This window comes from Dermochelys coriacea, chromosome 9 (assembly GCF_009764565.3).
Source record: "Dermochelys coriacea isolate rDerCor1 chromosome 9, rDerCor1.pri.v4, whole genome shotgun sequence".
NCBI classification, from domain to species: Eukaryota; Metazoa; Chordata; order Testudines; family Dermochelyidae; genus Dermochelys; species Dermochelys coriacea.
The window spans coordinates 81142846-81164193 of NC_050076.1; the positions used below are offsets into that span (position 1 = coordinate 81142846).

The 21348-nt window shown below is 42.8% G+C and overlaps 1 protein-coding gene across 2 annotated transcripts; it reads left to right on the plus strand.

Annotated features, from left to right (window-relative positions):
- Nucleotides 1–1842: 1842 nt before the first annotated feature.
- Nucleotides 1843–17905, plus strand: VSIG4 (V-set and immunoglobulin domain containing 4). Of its 2 annotated transcripts, none has more exons than XM_038416422.2 (8): nt 1843–2081; nt 7644–8000; nt 12132–12413; nt 12743–12820; nt 13498–13566; nt 14397–14510; nt 16075–16096; nt 17390–17905. In XM_038416422.2, exons 1-8 carry the CDS (start codon nt 2027–2029, stop codon nt 17595–17597), a joined length of 1185 nt encoding a protein of 394 aa, XP_038272350.1. In that variant the 5' UTR covers nt 1843–2026; the 3' UTR covers nt 17598–17905. The 2 variants fall into 2 exon arrangements, with proteins under 2 accessions (XP_038272350.1, XP_043348120.1); XM_043492185.1 differs by having other exon boundaries at nt 7644–7838; nt 17390–17888.
- Nucleotides 17906–21348: the final 3443 nt, after the last annotated feature.

A 21348-nucleotide genomic window follows, 5' to 3' on the forward strand; every position in this document is an offset into this window, starting at 1 on the left:
CATCGTGGTCCCCAATTGTGTGTTCCTCATTTTCTGAGTGCCTAACTTGATAACCCAAGGTCCCATTTGCAGAAGCGCTGACACTCACCGCTGTAACTGAAGTCAATGGCAGCTGTGCTTTGAACATAGAACATATTATGTAATGCTAAGGACTTTGAAAAATCAAGTCCTAGGTGTCTCAAATTGGGCACCCAAAATTAGTGGATTCTTTTGACCTTAATCTCTCTGTTCCTCAGTTCCTCATCAAAGGGGTATTAGTTAAGTACTCCAAAACAATTGTGATAAGTGCCATAGAAAAGCCCAGGAGATAATTAATCATTCTGCCTTCAGAGCAGGGTTTGAAAGTGTGCAGTAAATAAGGCATGGGGCCCACACATTGAACAGTAAGGTTAAAATAAAGTTTTCAGTGAGCACCATCCATCCTGTACACTGAATAAGGCAGGGGTTCCTACAGAAAAATAGTATGTACTCAGGTAGTTAAAGACTGTATCATAACAAATATGGTCAAGTAGGCCAAATTCAGATGCACAATCTTAATTCAGGCAGCTCCTAACATTGGAGCATTTGACTTTTCAACCTCAAAAATGTTCTTTTGTTTGTGTGTGTGGTTTATATATATATATAAACTTTATATATATATATATATATATATAAAGATGGCCATTGAGAAAAGAATGGAAAACATGAAAGAGAAGAAGGCAGAAAAAATAGCAAGTTATAAAGAGACTCAAAGGAAGCTAGTTTTAGAGTAGCAGCCGTGTTAGTCTGTATTCACAAAAAGAAAAGGAGTACTTGTGGAACCTTAGAGACTAACAAATTTATTTGAGCATAAGCTTTCGTGAGCTACAGCTCACTTCATCGGGCGCATTCGGTGGAAAATACAGTGGGGAGATTTATATACATAGAGAACATGAAACAATGGGTGTTATCATACACACTGTAACGAGAGTGATCACTTAAGGTGAGCTATTACTAGCAGGAGAGCGGGGGAGGGAGGAACCTTTTGTAGTGATAATCAAGGTGGGCCATTTCCAGCAGTTGACAGGAACGTCTGAGGAACAGTGGGGGTGGGGGAGGGAAGAATAAACATGGGGAAATAGTTTTACTTTGTGTAATGACCCATCCACTCCCAGTCTCTATTCAAGCCTAAATTAATTGTATCCAGTTTGCAAATTAATTCCAATTTAGCAGTCTCTCATTGGAGTCTGTTTTTGAAGTTTTTTTGTTAAAGAATTGCAACTTTTAGGTCTGTAATCGAGTGACCAAACAGATTGAAATGTTCTCCAACTGGTTTTTGAATGTTATAATTCTTGATGTCTGATTTGTGTCCATTTATTCTTTTACGTAAAGACTGTCCAGTTTGACCAATGTACATGGCAGAGGAGCATTGCTGGCACATGGTGGCATATATCACATTGGTAGATGTGCAGGTGAACGAGCCTCTGATAGTGTGGCTGATGTGATTAGGAACCACTAACCCAGGAACCTATCCTTGCAACAAAGCCCGTTGCCAACTGTGTCCACATATCTATTCAGGGGACACCATCATAGGGCCTAATCACATCAGCCACACTATCACTGAATGCATCCGATGAAGTGAGCTGTAGCTCACAAAAGCTTATGCTCAAATAAATTTGTTAGTCTCTAAGGTGCCACAAGTACTCCTTCAAAGGAAGCAGTCACTTTAAAAAAAATCAATGAACGGTAAGCAAAGTAGATAGACTCAAGGTAAATATGAAATGGAAAAGAAAAGAATATTAGAATCTTCTTATTAACTCCATCCTTTGTTAGGATCTCTCCTCTCTGTAGAACAGTCACACAACACCTTCGACCACCAGTAAAATGTAACTTGTATTTTTTGTGAAAGAAGGAAGGAAAGAGAGGAGCAGCAACAGCTGCTCTATATCCCAGATGATATAATAAGTGAAGAAAAGGAAGTGTTGCTGACTTGGCTTCTGATCCTGGCAGAGTAGGTCTGTCTCACTGAGTTCAGCATAAGAGAGAAGTAGCTGCAGTCCTGTGGAGAATGGAAAAGTTAATGTGGTCAATGGCACTTGTGAATTCCTTCATCTTTTGCAATGGTGAGTAAATGCAAATATTTTCATATTCAGAGAAAGTTACTCTACAGGTGCAGAATATGCCTGTGTGTGTTAGTTGATTGTTTGTATAGGTATGTTGTTGATGGAAGAAAAAATATTAAAAATGCTGTGAAAACCAGAACCTTGGTTCTGCAGCTAATATACATTTACAGTCATTTTGCATCACATACAACTGGGAGATGTTTTTGAGAATGTAACAAACAGCCCGGTATTAAACAATTTGTCAGATGTAGTGTGCCCAGAGTTAGAACAAAATAAGATTGTTCAGGATACTGGGAGAATTTTTTCTCTGGCATTTTAGTTTCTGAAAAGTTCATTGTATGGTTGGAGTATGTTCATTCTTTTGGAACATAACAACTTTTCAGAATTCTACTGGTGGGTATAGTAATTACAGTGCTGGCTGTAGCTGTACCCATGGCTCACCTCCAGACAGACTCTGATCTACATAACTCTCTTATTCTAGGCTACACTCATGTAATTGAGATCAGAATCTGCTGCAGTTTCAAATGAAATGTGCTTGCATTTTACTAAAAGAAAAGGAGTACTTGTGGCACCTTAGAGACTAACAAATTTATTAGAGCATAAGCTTTCGTGAGCTACAGCTCACGAAAGCTTATGCTCTAATAAATTTGTTAGTCTCTAAGGTGCCACAAGTGCTCCTTTTCTTTTTGCGAATACAGACTAACACGGATGCTACTCTGAAACTTGCATTTTACTAGTAAATCTGCACTGCATTAGGAAGAACTTGGAAAACAGGATAAGGGGAAAATGTTGATACTGATTTGAAGGGTGTGTGTGGAAGCCCAGAATTACTCCCATGTTTTAGAAAAGAACGTCGGTTTGTTATACAAAAGTAGAAGAAGTTTAGATGTATGTTAACTCCTATTTCAGTTGCTTACTTGGAGTTCTGTTTTAAACTGAGTTAAAAGTAACAAGAGGCTTTCAGAAAAGGGGACCAGGGGGCGAAAAGTAAAAGCTGGACTTTGAGGAAAATTCTGAAGCCATTTGCTAATGAGATGCTGCAGTTCTCAGACTATTTATGAGGCTGAAATTTGGACGGCTATCTGATAAACTGGAAGAGTGAGCCTAGACTCACAGAACTTGGAGATGAGATAAGGATTGTGGCTCCAAATGCAAACCTGCCCATAGTTCTGATCCAGTGCTCTGGTTGGATTTCATCTTATAAAGATGGCCATGAACCAAGAAGAACAGATGCAGATCTGGACCATCCCAAAAAATTCTTGTCCCAGTTCACAGATTTACTGTATGAGACCAGAGATTCAGGGAGCAATTTTATGCCACTAGGAATGTGGGGGATTGAGAGAGAAGGAGGGGAGACGGTCTAAAAGAGATTGTCCCACTCTTATGGAATGGTCCAGAAAATGAAAAGGTTTGAAAATTTGTACTATTCTAGAAGGTTAGCTAACCCATTCCTCTGACCAATGGAGGAATGTTCTCTAAAATACATTCTCTGTGGTTTTGGCCAGTTTACTTTTAAATCCCTTTAATGATGGGAAAACCATAATTTCCCTTGGGAAGCTACAACCCAGTTAAACAGCTTTCACTGGTAGGAAATATTTCCTATTCGGAAATATTTCAGCATCAGTTTTCTTTGCTCTGTGTATCCCATTACACCTAGTTGTCTCTTCTTTGGGGTATAGTAATCGTATCGCTTTGCAAAATGCAGCAAGCTCTGGGCTGAAACACGGCAGCTGTTTAATGGCACGAAGCAATAATGCACACTCCAGGAAATATGGAATAAAGGTTTATAAGTTTCCAGTTAACTTTACCAGGAAGGGGATGGGGTGGGGCAAAGCATATAGGTTCCTTAAAATACAGCTAGGTAGGTAGGACAATGCAAGTTTTTTCATAAAAACATGTCCTTCTTTACCAAGAGCAAAAGACCAGGTTACTGTTCTGTAAATCCCCAATATAGACTCTACATTTCTTGGAGCTCTCCCAAATCTGACCCTATTCAACTCATACAAGCTGAGAAGATTACACGACCAGCTACTACTGAGCATACTGCAGGGCTGTTCCATTCAGCATATATGTTAGACTTCAGCTCTTCCGTTCCAACATGGTCATTTTCCTTCTGTCTTCCTTAAATCATATTTGTTTTTTTGCTAGCCTACTCCCCTAAAAGGCTCAGCCCCCTTTGAGCCCAGCTGTGTCATTTTTCATTTCTAAGATAACTTGCAAAAAGAAAAGGAGTACTTGTGGCACCTTAGAGACTAACAAATTTATTAGAGCATAAGCTTTCGTGAGCTACAGCTCACTTCATCGGATGCATTTGGTGGAAAAAACAGAGGAGAGATTTATATACACACACACAGAGAACATGAAACAATGGGTTTATCATACACACTGTAAGGAGAGTGATCACTTAAGATAAGCCATCACCAACAGCAGGGGGGGAAGGAGGAAAACCTTTCATGGTGACAAGCAGGTAGGCTAATTCTAGCAGTTAACAAGAATATCAGAGGAACAGTGGGGGGTGGGGTGGGAGGGAGAAATACCATGGGGAAATAGTTTTACTTTGTGTAATGACTCATCCATTCCCAGTCTCTATTCAAGCCTAAGTTAATTGTATCCAGTTTGCAAATTAATTCCAATTCAGCAGTCTCTCGTTGGAGTCTGTTTTTGAAGCTTTTTTGTTGAAGTATAAACACTCTTAGGTCTGTGATCGAGTGACCAGAGAGATTGAAGTGTTCTCCAACTGGTTTTTGAATGTTATAATTCTTGACGTCTGATTTGTGTCCATTCATTCTTTTATGTAGAGACTGTCCAGTTTGGCCAATGTACATGGCAGAGGGGCATTGCTGGCACATGATGGCATATATCACATTGGTAGATGCACAGGTGAACGAGCCTCTGATAGTGTGGCTGATGTGATTAGGCCCTATGATGGTATCTCCTGAATAGATATGTGGACAGAGTTGGCAACGGGCTTTGTTGCAAGGATAGGTTCCTGGGTTAGTGGTTCTGTTGTGTGGTGCCCATGGTATTTCTCCCTCCCACCCCACCCCCCACTGTTCCTCTGATATTCTTGTTAACTGCTGGAATTAGCCTACCTGCTTGTCACCATGAAAGGTTTTCCTCCTTCCCCCCCTGCTGTTGGTGATGGCTTATCTTAAGTGATCACTCTCCTTACAGTGTGTATGATAAACCCATTGTTTCATGTTCTCTGTGTGTGTGTATATAAATCTCTCCTCTGTTTTTTCCACCAAATGCATCCGATGAAGTGAGCTGTAGCTCACGAAAGCTTATGCTCTAATAAATTTGTTAGTCTCTAAGGTGCCACAAGTACTCCTTTTCTTTTTGCGAATACAGACTAACACGGCTGCTACTCTGAAACCTAAGATAACTTGGACTTTCAAAACATTTGGAATATATTATATATATTTCACTCTGCTCCAGTTCACAGTATAAATAAAAGAACAACCCCCAAAGCTGACTCTTAAGCTAAGCTCTTCCAGCTGGAAAAGGTTCCATTTAGAGCTACCGTGCTCACCACTTCCTGTTTTCAAGTTTTCTATTTGTATCCAGCTAGCTCCTGTGGTTCGTTTGCTTCTTGTCATTTTTTGGACAAAGTTTAGAGTATTTTCTTGTTGGTTTTTTCTTGTTGTTGCATTGTGTTCTGTTTAGGAGACTTTTCATAAAATTTCTGAAAATCAGTGTCAGTGATCTGGCCTTTGTATGACCAGATTTGTATTCCTCCTCCGCCCTCCCCCCCGACCCCATTCCAGGTCTCATTATTGCATTATTCAAAGTGAATCTTTTCTGAATCTGACACCAGGGCTTTCATTATGATTGAAGTAGACATAGTCCCCAAAGAATGCATCCCAGTCTTTACATCTGCCCAGGCACGTTATCTCAAATAATGTCGGCATGTCTGAGGTTTGTTATAAGTGGTAGAGGACCTATGTCCTGCAGCCCAAACTCCGTGAACACTCCCTCTCATGTCGGTTGATCTGGGACATCTGTGACTTGTAGGATGAGAGGGGAATTCACTATCTGTGAGTGTTCAACCTTGGCTTCTCTGGGGAGACTTCCAGCAAGCAGGCAAGAAGTACTAATTGGCATGGCAATGCTGGGGATGAGGTCACTTATGATAAGAAGTTGGCAGAGACCCCCCACCAACTTTCACATAATGCAGGCCAAAGAACTGTTTAGTACCAAGAGCTTGATAATGACTCTCAGTGACATTGCCCTGGTCTAAATTATAACCAAGACTCTCCCTTTTAATCTTGCTTCTGCTCATTGTTCTAGTTTTCCCAATAATTCTCCATAACTGATTCCTAGACATGGGTATTCACAGTCCTCTCCTGCATGTAATGTCTAGATGCCAGATCCTGAGCTATTGTTAATCAGTGTAGCTCCATTGAGCTCAGTAGAGTCATTTGTCTCAATAGGGCTACACAGATTTATACCAGCTGAGGATCTGCTGCATTGTATTTATTTAGTATTTTGTTTGCACAACACAGATGGCTTCTATGCCTTTAATGCCTTAGACACTGGACATTAGGATTTTAAAAGGCCAACACTGAGAGAATACAAAATACATTCATAGCTGTTGATAAGAATTTCACAATATTCAAGGAAAACTACTGCAAGACTCTGGACAATATTTGAGAAACAAATGCAAATGCTCCAATGGAAATTTTAAGAGCTGGGAAACTTTCCATCTCTGTTTTCCAAGTTCCAGATTGAATATTGAGACAAAAGGGCAGGTTCTCATCTCAGGTATACTGGTGTAAATGCAAAGTAAACCTATTACAGTCTGGATTTCCTTGGTGTAACTAAATGCAGAATTTGGCCCTAAATACATTAAAGGCATTAGAGCAGTGGGAATGACATTTTTTTCCTCCTTCCTCCCATATATGATGGACAGTTGTGCTTGAAGGGGTGGGAGGAGCAGTGGCTACTCATGTTGTGAAAGGAACCTGCATGGTAGAGTATTGGGGCACCATGTCCAAGCTAGGGTGACCAGATAGCAAGTGTGAAAAATCGGGATGGGGGTGGTGGGTAATAGGTGTCTATATAAGAAAAAGCCCCAAATATCAGGACTGTCCCTACAAAATTGGGACATCTGGTCACCCTAGTCCAAGCAGAAAACTAAGGAACTCCTTGGAGCTGAAAGATCCAAAACAACCAGTTGTACTTAGAGGTAATATGAATATGTAACCACAGTCCTAGGAAAAGGAGGTAATGGTGCTCCTTTCTGTGGACCTGTGGTCAGCACAGCCGGGATGTTTCATTCAGTTCTATTACATCTCAGCAGAAAGGTACTGAAAATGGGAGAGAGTTCAGAGAAGAGCAACAAAAATAAACAGGGAGCTGGAAGAAGCTGCAGCCAGTGGTCTGACTGACCGTCTTGGATTCAGATGGTAATAACAAACAGCACATATAAGATGGTTGTCGGGAGTGACTGTCTGTGTCTGTGGCTTGGTGAGCTCAGCCTGGTGGCGCATCCAGCATGGTTTGGTGTTGCTGATATTCTTTCCTCTTTTATTTCCATCCCTCCTTTCCTGCTTTCTGCAGCCATGTTGGAACTGACTGGCCACCACGACATTGAAGGGACATGGAAGAGTTCCATCACCTTATCATGTGTCTACGTGCCTTCCCAGGAATTTGTGCAGCAAACAGTCATTTGGACCCTGGACCGAGATCAAAGCCCTGCCACCATCTTTCGAAGGGATAGCTCTGGTGATCACATCATGTTGTCACGATACAGAAGTAGGCTCAGCATCCCAAAATACAGGCCAGGGGATGTCTCTCTTGAAATTGAGAAGCTTGAAATACCAGACAGTGGACACTACACTTGCAAAGTCACCTGGAAAGCCCAGAACAACAGCCTGCTAACAAGGGAGAGAACCACTACAGTTAAGGTTGTTAAAGGTAAATCCAGTAATAAACCCTTGCACCTATGTATCATTTGTCAGTCATAAAGCACTTGACTGAGCTGGCTACATATCTTTTGGGGATGGGGTTATGCAGATAGGCTTCCATACCACACTGACTCCCCACATCCACAGAGTTGGGGCCAGCATTTCCCATGGATTCTGGAGCTCCATACCTCTTCCTCACTGCACTGGCAGCTAGGGTGACCAGGTGTTCATCCCGAACAGCCGGTCGAAAAGGGATCCTGGCAGCTCTGGTCAGCACTGCTGACCAGGCCATTGACTGTTTGGTTGGCGGTACCGCAGAGCGGGGCTGGCAGGCTCCCTGCTAGCCTCTGCGCCGCCTGGCTCCCGGGAAGCAGCCAGCATGTCCCCGCTCTGGCTTCTATGTGTAGGGGCAGCCAGGGAACCACGGCTAATGGGAGCTGTGGGGGTGGCACCTGCGGACAGGGCAGTGTGCAGAGCTGCCTGGTTGTTCCTCCACATAGGAGCTGAAGGGGGGACATGCCACTGCTTCTGGGAGCTGCTTGAGGTAAGCACCACCCAGAATCTGCACCCCTGACTCTCTCTCAGGCCCCAAATCTCTGCCCCAGCCCCAGCCCTGATCCCCCCTCCCACCCTGCAAACCCCTCATCCCCACCCACACCCCAAAGACCGCATCCCCAGTTGGAGTCCTCACCCCCGCACCACACCCCAACCTCCTGCCCCAATCCTGATCCCCCTCCTGCCCGCTGAACCCCTCAGAGCACCCTCCTGCTCCCCAAACCCTCATCCCCTGCACCACCCCAGAGCCTGCACCCCCAGCTGGAGCCCTCACACACCCCCAACCCCCTCCCACACTCCAAACCCCCCCGCCCGGAGCCCCCTCCTGCACCCCAAATCCCTCATCCCTGACCCCATATCAGAGCCTTCACCCCCAGCCAGAGCCCACCCCCATGGACCCCAACCCCCTGCCCCAGCCTGGAGCTCCCTCCCATACCCTGAACCCCTCATTTCTGGCCACACCCCAGAATCTGACCCCCAGCCCAGAGCTCTTACCTTCTCCCACACCTCAACCCCCTGCTTCCCCAGGGAGCCTCTTCCCATACTCCAAACCCCTTGGCTCCAACCCCCTCCCAGCCTGGAGCCCCCTCTTGCACCCCAAAATCCCTCATCCCTGGCCCCCCACACTGGAGCCGGCAACCCCAGCTGGAGCCCTCACCCCCTCCCGCACCCCAGCCCCCTGAGGCAGCCCAGTGAAAATGAGCGAGTGAGTGAGAGCAGGGAGAGTGAGCAACAGAGTGAGTGGGGGCGGGGCCTCAGAGAAGGGGCGGGGCATGGGCAGGGCCTCAGAGGTGGGGCAGGGGCGGGGCAAGGGTGTTTGGTTTTGTGCGAGTAGAAAGTTGGCAACCCTAACTGGCACTAGCCCCATCCTAACGAGGGGGAAACAAGCCAGAGGATGGAATTCATGCCTGTGATGGGGCAGACCCCAGCTATACTCTCTGCCCACTCCAGATCATCCCCAGCAACAGCATCCCCAGGAAAACTCTAATTGGTGTAGCTATTCAGTACTATGGAACTCTAAGGTGTTAGTAGCCTGCCAGGTGGACTGCGATGCCAGGGCAAGTCCTGAAGGCACTTCAGCGGCTAGGCCTTTTAGGCACTTGCCCTGGTGGGTACACCGGTAACTGCTCAGACACATGGTATTTGATTAGGGCTGGCAAGGGTATTTGATTAGGGCTGGCAAGAAAGGGAAAGTTTGAAAATACTCTAGATACCAAGGCTTAAACAGTTCTAACTCAAAGTGAGGCAATAGCTGTTCTTATGGTTGTAGGAGGTTGGGGAGGGGAATCAAATCAAGGGTTAGGACTCTTCAGGTCTACTGCCTGAGTTGTTCTCTTCAGTCCAGCCTTCTGTTCAAAACAAATAGAAGTTTGCAGGTTTCCAGGCCATGATCAGTTGGTGGTGTGTGTGTCTCATTGAGGCCCCTCTGCACCAGCTTTCTGCCCAGCCTTTGTTGCTGTCCCACAAGTCCTGTCCTACACAGACCTGCTCAGCTGCAATGTCTAGCAGTTACACGCTGTTCCACATGTGGTCTTCCAGTTTCTGTGCAGCCTGCTCTGTACATAATTCCTGGGCATTTCCCTTGGCCTCAGGCTTCCCTGCTGCTACGGGCCTTGCCGCCACCCCTTCTGCAGAAGGGCCAGAGAACTTCCTTGGTCCGTTCTTTCAATAGAATTCCTGCCCCTTCCTCCTACCTGGCCTGTGGAAGATGACATGTGTTGGGGAGGTGGTTGATGGGAATGGGTAGTTTCCTGCTTAGCAGATTCATCACAACTCCTTCCATGGGTGGTGAGCAAATATGACAAGGCAGAGAGATAGCTCAGCATCTGCCAAAGAAAGCCGTCTGTGCTGGGGGTATTCCGGGCAGCCATATTGTACTAGCATAGCTGGTGCAAAGTAGTCACTGGGCAGCCATGAACTAAGCAGAACGTGAGCAGGCAATGAATTACTTCACTCTGGAGAAAGGCCTGAACCCTGCATCTGAACAGACATGAAATCCAGATCTGGCCCATATTGTCCCCTAAATGTATAATAAACTCCCAGATCAAATACTGCCCCAGTGTTGGGATAATTCAGACCAACATAGTTAAGAACTCTATAACATCTGTCACCATATAATTCTGACAGGTTTCCATGCCCCTCTTTTGGTTTACATTCTGCCCCAGTCTCCTGTTCGTACACTTTCACTTTTGGCACAGTTGGCAATTTTGAAAAAAAAACTTTTATGCGGAACCTTAGGGTTGTTTGTGTGTGAGTTTTTACATGTTAAGGTTAGAAGAAAATAGGTATTTTAGACACTTTTAAGGAAACATAATTTTATAAACTTTTTTAGATAATTTACAAAATATCATGGATATGGCAAAATGATAAAGAAAGGAAAAATTTCCAAAAAGAGAGAGTTTTAAAATGACAAAAAAAGAGAAAAGTCCCTTAAATATGTTGAAATCTTTTCAGAGAAAAAATATTTTTATGCATTTTTAGAAATAAAGGTATTAAATACTAGTTTTTAGGAAATATTTTGATGCATTTAGGTTACTTTGTAAAAAAAGTGTGAAAAATAATTGTATGTCTTTTGATATAAAGAATAGAGCATGTATATTAGAGAAGATAAACAAGACACAAAGTGAGAGAGAACAGCCAAAAAAAGCAAAAGCCTCTTAGCCTGTAAACATCTTCAGGTCTGTGAAATTAACTCAGAATGTCACAGCTAAACACAAGGTGGAATAGATTGTGTAGCATGAGTAGTTAACACATATTTCAAGGGACCAGATCTGTGTAGCTCAAAAGCTTGTCTCTCTCAGTAACAGAAGTCGATCCATTAAAAGATATTACCTCACCAGCTTGTCCCCCAGAATTGTTGGCATTTGTCTAGAGGTAGCTGCAGGGGTTAGGTGGTTTTCTCTTCTCTTTGCCATATGCTCAGGGACAGAGGCCTTCTTCATGCTTTACATCTTTCTCGCTCCCTTTATTTTTCCTTTTTCTGTAACAGGCTAAGATGCTTGTGCTTTTCTCAGCTGTTCTCTCTCACTTTGTGTCTTGTTTATTTTCTCTTAAAATGTATGCTCTATTCTTTATTTCAAAAGGCACACAATTCTTTTTCAGACTTTATGGCAAAATAATGTAAGTGCATAAACAAAATTTTCTTCTAAAATTGATATATTTAATACCTTTCATTCAAAAACTTCATAATTGTTTTCTCTAAAAAGACCTGTTAACAAATTTCTTTTTTGCAGTTTTAAAATTCTTGCTTTTCTAACATTTTTCCTTTCTTTATCACTTGGTGATAATCCGCTTAAAAATGCCTATAAAATTATTTTTCTCTAAGAATGTGTAAATAAACCCTATTTTCTTGTAACCTTCACATGTTAAAAAACACACACACACACAGCCCTAATGTTCCCCATAAATATATATATATATATTTTCAAAATGGCTGACTGCTCCAAAAACATACTGTGGTCCAAATGTAAGACTGGAGGTAGGACATAAATCAAAAAGGGGACATGGAACCCATTAAAATTGTGTGCTGATGAATGCTATGGAGTTCTTAACTACTGACCCAAATCCCTTTCCCTCTCTCTTTCAGTTGCAGTGACTAAACCTATCATCAGACCAGGCAATCTGGGATTCACTGTACCAAAAGGGGCTAGGACAAGCCTGACCTGCTCTGCCAATGGGTCCCCACCCATCATCTACCGATGGTTCAAGGGAGAGCCAGGAGGAAACGCAGTGCCTGTGAGCAATCATGCCGTACTCATGTTTGATTCTCTGCAAACGTCTGACACGGGGAAATATTACTGTGAAGCAGAAAATAGAGCAAGCTCACAAGTCATACAGCAGAGTGATGCAGTGCAGCTGACTGTGAGGGGTAAGTGCCCCAAACTAGTGCTTGGTGGTCTCTGAGACACTCCCAGCTGCAGGATGATAATGAGGCAAATGGCTTCAAGGCTTTTAAAAAGGATTAGACATTTATAGTGACACTCGTAGGTTAAAACAAGAATGGCTGTCAATCCACATGCTTTAGGATCACTCAGCTCACTGGCTGGGGTCATAGAAATGTCATGGACCCTCCAGTGGGATAGCATTGTACAGTAAAGTACATTATGGGAGGCTTCCAACTTCCCCCTAAAGATTTTGTATTTATCCAATTTGTAAATTGTAGTAGCAAAATCTGATGTGTGATCATTTCTCTCTCAGACCGCACAAAACCAGCAACCACAGTATCCCGCTCTGAGACCAAGGCGAACACCACGGCCACGCCTGTCCCAGGGAGAGGTGAGGCCTGCTCTGCACTGAATCGGAAGTAGCTTGGAGACTGGACGTGAAGTGATATTTTCATTGTGGTTGTATGTGAATGGTACAGAAGATGAGCTGATGATGTGACATGTCCTCTCATTTGCAGCCAGTTTTTAGCAGATGGTCTGTAGGCTGCTGAGGCACATGGCTTCCTGGAAATACCTCTGCTGCCCTAGGTGACTTCCAGCTCCTCTCTCCCTTGCTCCTTGGGAAACATATTCTCATGCTGCTGGACTACTTGGTTACAGCCTCCATGGGATGGCAGCTATTCTCACACTTCAGAGAACATGCCTAGGGGAGTTATGGATTTCCTTAGCTCCATTTGGTACAGCATAAGTTAATCAGAGGCATTAATGCTGCCCCTATCATTCCAGTGGTTTTGGGGGGCTCATTATGTTGCAGAAACATGCCAAACAATCACTCTGCAGAAGTTCAAAGGTATCACAGCAGGGCCTTTCATTTTCAATCCAGAAGGGACCATCACCCTGGCAGGTAAATCAGCACTGGCTCTAAAGGGTTTGTTTCACTGGCTTATTAGGCTAAACAGGGAAATGCCTCCAATCCTGCAGCTACTTCAGAGACCAGAATCAGATTTCTTTCTGATGCTGAATGACTTGTACACCATTATGATCACCTGAACCTTGCTTGATTTGCAGATCTGATCACAACAGCACTTGCAACTGGGAGTGACGTGCGAGTTCCAGTAAGGCAAGAAGTGACAATAGGTAAGGGGAGACCTTCCGAGCAGCAGGCAGGGAGGTCAAGCAGTCAAGCTGGAGGTTCTACACTGACACCTGCCAATAGATTTTGTTGCAGGGAAATGAACTGTTGGCATAAAAAAATCCAGAGTCTCACACTTTGCTTCTCTGTGTGTATAGATGGTCCATTCAATAGCACCTCCTTCCCAGCTTCCAGTCCATGTGGGTTTGTCCAAATCCTGATGTTTGCTTTGAGTTTCAGGATTCAAATGTACTGAAAATCTCAAAGTTAAAGTCATCTGGAACTGTCATGATTTACTTAGTTTTTTCAATGAAACAGTAGATATCGTGATTTTCTGAGAAAAAACCCAGCATGTCTCAAAATGTCTGTGAACCTTGGTGACTCTTTGGATGAGTTGGGCTGAAACTAGAGTTTTAATGAGGCCCCAAACTAGATGAGTTTCATATGGTTTGATGTTTGGTTGTGAACGTTTTGCACAGCTCTGCTCTGCACAGCTCCTACTTTCTCAGTCAGCAGGGGCTTCCTTTCATCTCTTAGTGGAGATTCTGACCTTGAACTACAATAAGCCCCAATGTCACAGCAAGAGGCAAGTGCAGGAACTCCAACTGTGAGACAACAGATTTGACTGAACCACTACCTCTGCTGTGAGCCCCTTTGGCCCAGCTGGCTGATTCAGCATGAGGACGGGACACAACCATAAACCACATAATAACCCAGGCCTCAGTCAGTACATTCAGCTCCCAAGGGAAAGCTTTATGGTTGTGGCTGTTGTTGTTAATTACAAAGCAGAACTGCTTCCTTGCTTGAAACCTCAGCTTCTGCTGTTTTGATCTAGGCCCCCGGAGGACCCGCTTGCCCCTCTATCTCATCAGCCTGATCGTTGTGCTCTGTGTGGCTGTGGTTATTGTTGTTGTCACTGTCGTTTTGTGCAGGAGAAAGACCAAGGAGGGTGAGTGGGGTGTTCTGGGTGATCAGGCTGATTCTACTGCTGAGGATTTCTGGGAGAGGGGGCCAATATTCTGCCAACAGTTAGCAGAGGTAGTTTTGAGATCTGCTTTAAAAACCTTAAGATGTTTGCTCAAGGTGTTTGAGAGAAATGTGGTCTGAGCTCATGGGAGTGATGTGTGTGTGCAAGTAGAGATGGGATGGGGAGTGGTCTCTTGAATGCGTGTGATTTTTCTCCTGAGGATTAGGTGTAACTCATTGCAGACAGATAGGATCTTCCCAGCAGGCCAGTAGTCACATTGCACTCCCACAGGCTACTCACTGGCCTAGCTTACATACATGGAAATTCAGTAAGAAGAAATAATATTCTAAGCAGCTTTCCTCCATCCAGCATATAGACTGGAAGGAATGAGCTATACCCAAATTAGAATACTGATGCAATACAAAGGAAAATGAATCACTTCTCATATTTGAACACAAGGGGGCAGGCATGGTCTATCAAGGAAGGGAATGGACAAGGTAATCAGAATCACAGTGCCTGCCTTCCTAGATTTCCTATGAGCACTGAACTGAGGGTACTCTGCCTATCCATTGCAGGACTGGGATTCAACATCTTGCAAGTGTGTGCTCCAGAGATGGTTGCTAGGAAATCAGAATGGTTCCAGGTTTCAGAGTAGCAGCCGTGTTAGTCTGTATTCGCAAAAAAGAAAAGGAGTACTTGTGGCACCTTAGAGACTAACAAATTTATTTGAGCATAAGCTTTCGTGAGCTACAGCTCCAATGAAGTGAGCTGTAGCTCATGAAAGCTTATGCTCAAATAAATTTGTTAGAATGGTTCCATTCTCTAAAAGCAGCTTCCAATTGACACCAATCCTCAGCACATATCCTACTGACTGTAGAACTTGAATAGTTGACTCCTAGCTGAGACTAGCTCAGCATGGATCCTACTCGTGAATCAGGGGGTAACTGCTTCCTCTTGCCTCACCTGTTGGAGCCATTGCCTGCATACAAGAGACGAAGAGAGATCATGTGCAGGACACAGAGAATCTGGGCCCCAGATAACCAGTCACCAGAGGCTAAATCCACTTTAGTGTCTGCTCCTTAGCTGGGCAGGCACAATACATCCAGTCCCAATAGTAAGAGCTTTCTAGTGTTCATTTCAGAAATGGGAATTTCAAAACTGGATAGTTATGAATATATAATTGTTGTACAGAAATATCAGCTGGGGAGGGGCAGCGAGATGTAATGGGCTGAACACAAGGCTGGGAGGTGAGAACTCCTGGTTTCTAATCCCAGGTCAGCTGTGACTTTCAGCTGGTCATTTAACCACTCTGTACCTCCATTTTCCTATCTGTAAAATGGGAACAAAAAACTTACTTAGCAGGGTGCTTGAGTGGATTTATTAATGTCTGTATAGTACTATGAAAACTTTATTCAGTGCTATGTAAGTTCCATTTATCATTATTAAATCTTTTTTCAAAGAGCACATTTTTTAAATAAAACTGATTTTCTCTGTGGGGTAATAAACATGCAAAATTTTCACATTTGTGTTTTATTCTTTTTTTCAGATAATCCGTACGAAGTAACATAGTGAGTAAGATTCATCACTTGTCATGCTGAGAGAACTTCTGGTGTTGTAATATTGATTTCTGTGGCAGGAAAACTATTTGCCAAGTGAAGAATGAATGTCCTCTTTGGTTATACAAGAGGAGAGGTTTGAATATCTTAATGGTGTATGTGATTGACAGCATGAAGGTTTAGTTATTCACATAGGGAACAGCAACAGAAATGTTCTTGAATGATATCTTAGAATCACACCAAAATTAGAGTTGGAAAAGACCTATTGGCTCCTCTGTTCGTTCACCAAAGAGACCAGTGCATGATTGTTCTCTGTAGTGAATTTCCAGTGTTTTGTCCAGAATCTAAAGAACAGGAATTTCTGGTTCTTCCCCTGGGATAGTATCCCAGTTGAATGGATCTCCCAGTTGAGAACCATTTCCTGATGTTCATCCAAAACTGTCCTTTGCTGAACCTCTTTCCATTACTCCCTGGCATTTCTTCCTGGACCATCCTAATCCTAAATTTGAGTCCCTGTGTCCTTCTCTTCCATTCACTAACAAACATATACAAGTCAAGCTGTCAATTTAAAGGCCCGACAATAATAACAACGCGTAACATGGGAGCTGCTTATCCAGATGCCAATGAAAGTGATCATAAGAGTGTATGTTGCAGTGTGGTATTCTGCCAGTGACATTTGTTCAGGTGCTATTCTGTCAGTGAAGTTTGTACAGCAGTATGTTAAAATAAGGTCTAACTCTGACTAATATTGTGCACTACATGCTGGGACTTCTCTTTGTTGGTTGTACCTTCACTGTAAAGATGTGACCAGTCATAGGTCATCTTGGGGAACTCTATCAGCTGCATTTGGTCCATGGGTTGCAATTTGTCCAGTATTTGTTCTATTGTTTATTCTCCAACAGCCAAATTCCCCACGGGTGTAGTCCCATTGAGGTCAGTGTGGTAATGTCAGCTAACTTGAGGGCCAAATTCTCTGCTGATTGTTCTTGGTTGCCTCTTTTTTTGTATGTGACTCTCTCATTATTTTTGTGTGTCTCTTTAAGACAACTTGCACAGCCTCCCATAATGTCCCTGGATTAGTATCAAGAGTCTTGTTATTCCACAGCTAATATTCCTCTGTCATTTAAAAGCAGAGGACCAGAGCCTGATCTCAAATACCCCATTGCAAATCCAGAGTCACTCCAGTGAAGTTAGTGGAATGACTCTGGATTTACTCTATTCTGGTGTAAGTGAGATCAGAATCTGAAGATGTTGAGTTTCCCTGGCTCCTTCCTCCCATTAATTAATGTTGGACTTTTGTTTCAGTCAAAACAAGAGGAATGATGAGAGAAGACAGACTTGTTCAGGAGTCAATGGCAAATGCAAGGAGGAAAAACCCACGGTCAAAAATTACTACATGCCAGAGCCTATGAAAGAGAATGACTATGAAACAATAAGCATAAAGGAAAACATTGAATACAAGATCCTTGTGAATGCAATGGAATCTGAATATGAAGTGGGCGATGTTCAGTAGGGAACCAGCATTTTTATGCAAGCAGGAGTCAGAAAATAGAGCTGGAGGGCTTGAACAGTGACCGTTCACTGAGGGAAACCCTCTTTCCCATCTGTCTTTTCCTCTGATAAATATTCTAAACTCATTCCTTTATTTGTTCTAGGGGAACTGTGTCACCTTCTGCTTCTTCAGCAAATTGAGCTCTGTCCTTTGTTAGCTAACTGATTTATACAGTGATTAATTTGTGAGCATCCTGGAGGCCGTGGGGGTCAGAGTTAAAGGGGCTCCACAAAAGTCTTGAAGCTGGAGATCAAGGTAACATACCTAACAAAAAGAAAAGGAGTACTTGTGGCACCTTAGAGACTAACAAATTTATTAGAGCATAAGCTTTCGTGAGCTACAGCTCACTTCATCGGATGCATCCGATGAAGTGAGCTGTAGCTCACGAAAGCTTATGCTCTAATAAATTTGTTAGTCTCTAAGGTGCCACAAGTACTCCTTTTCTTTTTGCGAATACAGACTAACACGCTGCTACTCTGATACCTAACAAATGATAATGAAAACAATAAAAAGATCTATAATGGTAAGTGTACATTCCCTGGCTAGAAAGTTGCTGAATGCTTAGGCCTGGGAACTTTGTTAAAAGGAGGAAAGTTCTCTGGTTTCTTCCATTACAATTAAATCACTGGTTTCAGAGTAGCAGCCGTGTTAGTCTTTATTCACAAAAAGAAATGGAGTACTTGTGGCACCTTAGAGACTAACAAATTTATTTGAGCATAAGCTTTCATGAGCTACAGCTCACTTCTTCGGATGAAGTGAGCTGTAGCTCATGAAAGCTTATGCTCAAATAAATTTGTTAGTCTCTAAGGTGCCACAAGTACTCCTTTTCTTTTTAATTAAACCACTGATTTTACATCTTATTTGCACTCAGGTCTTCTCCCCAAGATTTGGAGTGGTGTGGTAAAAGGACTGTAAAGGTTTGGTTGATGTTCAGGGTGTGTCAGATTGGAGCTGATTGTTTGCTAGAAGAAGGAATGGCATCTTTCTTTCCTGCCTCTCTTCTGGAAAATCAGAGTTGGTGTTGGGGAAAACATTACAGCTTGACTTTAGGGTGGGGGGAATAGGAACACAATATAATAGAAATGTTGCAGAACTTTGCCATCCTGAGTCAGAGCTTAGAGGGGAAAGAAAGGGGTAGTCTAGTAATATGAGCAAGGATTTGGGAACCAGAAGTGGGAACCTGAGTTTTAATACAGGCTCTGACACCGGCTCAGCGTGTGGCCTTTGGTACGTGTCTCAATCTGACTGCTTCAGTTATTTATCTGTGTAATGGAGATATTAGTACTGACCTATCTCACAGGGATGTTATGAGGCTTTCATGTTTGTAAAGTGCCTTGAACATAGCAAGTGCTTGATAAGTGCTGAGTATTTTAATATTCTCCTATGGTAATTGCAAGGGGTCTCAAGGAGTCTATTGAATATTGACTCTGACCACTTTAGTCTTTCATCATCCAATGCATGCTCATTCTGTTTCCTGCAATGTATTCCCCTTGCTCTCTTGTCTGATGTAACTCTGCAGAGTGATTTGGGCTACAGTGTGCCCTACTCAAAATAAAGTTAGATGGTGTTTTCACAGTCACTGGTACAGTCTCTTCGCACAAGTTTTCACAGACATGCAGCTTGCCTGCCATTGTACTGACAGCACAAGAGGATATGTGAGTTTGGGTCCTAAAGGTTAGCTCACAGCTACTTACTCTAATGACACAAATAAGGTTTTATTTTGTGCTGCTGTCAGATCTGCTGAGCCAGGATCAGATCTGCTCTTAGTTATACCATTGTAACTTGGATGATTTAATTGGGGGTTGGTCCTGCTTTGAGTAGCCTGTTGGACTAGATGACCACCTTCCCTTCCAACCCTGATATTCTCTGATTCTATGAACTCCACTGAGAATGCATAGCAGCTGTGCACACAGAAATGGTACTGTGCAAAGATAGGGCAACACTGGCTGCCTCACACCACTGCTGACCAGGAGCAGCTGCTGCACAAAAGGGAGGATGATTTTTCTCTTGACCTGTAGAGCAAAACCAGCCAACCACCAATCCAGTAACCATCATTTAGTAGCCCCAGTGGAATAGGTTAAAAAAAACAAGAATATTTCATTCACACACACACACACACACACACACATTACAATGAATTAATGTTTTGCTTCAGCTGAAATTTTTAGTGGAGATATATTGTTTTCTTAATGAAAAATTTTGCAAACATTTTTAATTTTAAAACAAATTTCAAAAGATTTTATTTCATTTTGTGGGGAAAACCTACTTTCTCTCACTTTATTACTTTTCCTACTGATAAAAGAAGGGAAAAGTTAATGAAAAGAGGCCACTGGAAAAACTGAGGAAAAAGTAAAATAAAATGGATTTTTTTTTCTATTTTTTTTCTCATTCCCCATCCACACTCCTCCCACTTTCCACTGGAAAAAAGTCAGAAAGTGAGAGAAAATGACTATTACCCTTCAAAACAAAACTTTTTTTTAAAAAAGAAAAAATTTAAATATTTTATTTCTAATTTTTTCATTAGAAAACAAAAACCTGCAACCTTAATGAAAAAATAATGCAAATATTTTGTTTCCCCTGAGAAAAACTTAGATGGAAAATTTTCAACTAGCTGAGAAGTCCAAGGCTTATCTCCAGTAACATCTTCCCCCTTACTTCCCTTCCACTTTCCTTTCCAAATCAATTATTTCTCACCCATTCTGAATGGACTTCCTTTCATAAGACAAATGGAGGATGTTCTACATGTCAATGGAGGTCGTCTCTCTTATTTTAGTAACCCCTGATTTGAATCCTACCTGGTGCTGCTCTCTGGGTCCTGGTTTACACCAGTCAGATAGATAGAACCTGGGTGGATTCTCAGAGTGCGAGAGGAGAGAGAGGGAGGAAAAGTGCGGATAGATGGGACTGGGAAGAGTCTTTATCTTATTTCTCCCTGAAGTACCTTTTGTTGTCCAGGCCACTAGGAGTCCCTGTTTCGCCACACAACTAATCTTGACCTGGAAGTCTGAACAATTGCCTCCTTCATCACCCTTATAAAAATGATGTTAAAGGAGCAAGAGTGATGCAGGGAATTGGCAGTGCAAGTAAAGAGCTTTTCACTTCAAGGACACTGGTTTAAATCCAGGCGGACATCACAAAATTCAGCAACGCAACTGACAATCTCAAAAACAATGGATGAAGGGGCGAACAGAGGGAAAATACATTGGAAAGTGTTACATCAACTTAACTAAATTATAAAAAGAAAAGGAGTACTTGTGACACCTTAGAGACTAACAAATTTATTAGAGCATAAGCTTTCGTGAGCTACAGCTCACTTCATCGGATGCATCCGATGAAGTGAGCTGTAGCTCACGAAAGCTTATGCTCTAATAAATTTGTTAGTCTCTAAGGTGCCACAAGTACTCCTTTTCTTTTTGCGAATACAGACTAACCGGCTGCTACTCTGAAACTTAACTAAATTATTTGAATTATGCCCAGATACTATGTTGATCAGTGCCTTAGAAATGAATATGGTAAATAAATGAATTTATAGTGTCAGCAGAAAGGCCCAAGAGTGATAGAACATTACCTATTCATCCCTAAAGAGGGTAGGAGGCTCTGCAGGGGGAAGCTTATAATGACAGTGCCTGAGGTGTACCGAGTCTTCAGATCAGCAGGGACCTTCATCAAGCCCAAATGTAGCTGTCTAATTTGGGCAGTCATACCATCCTCT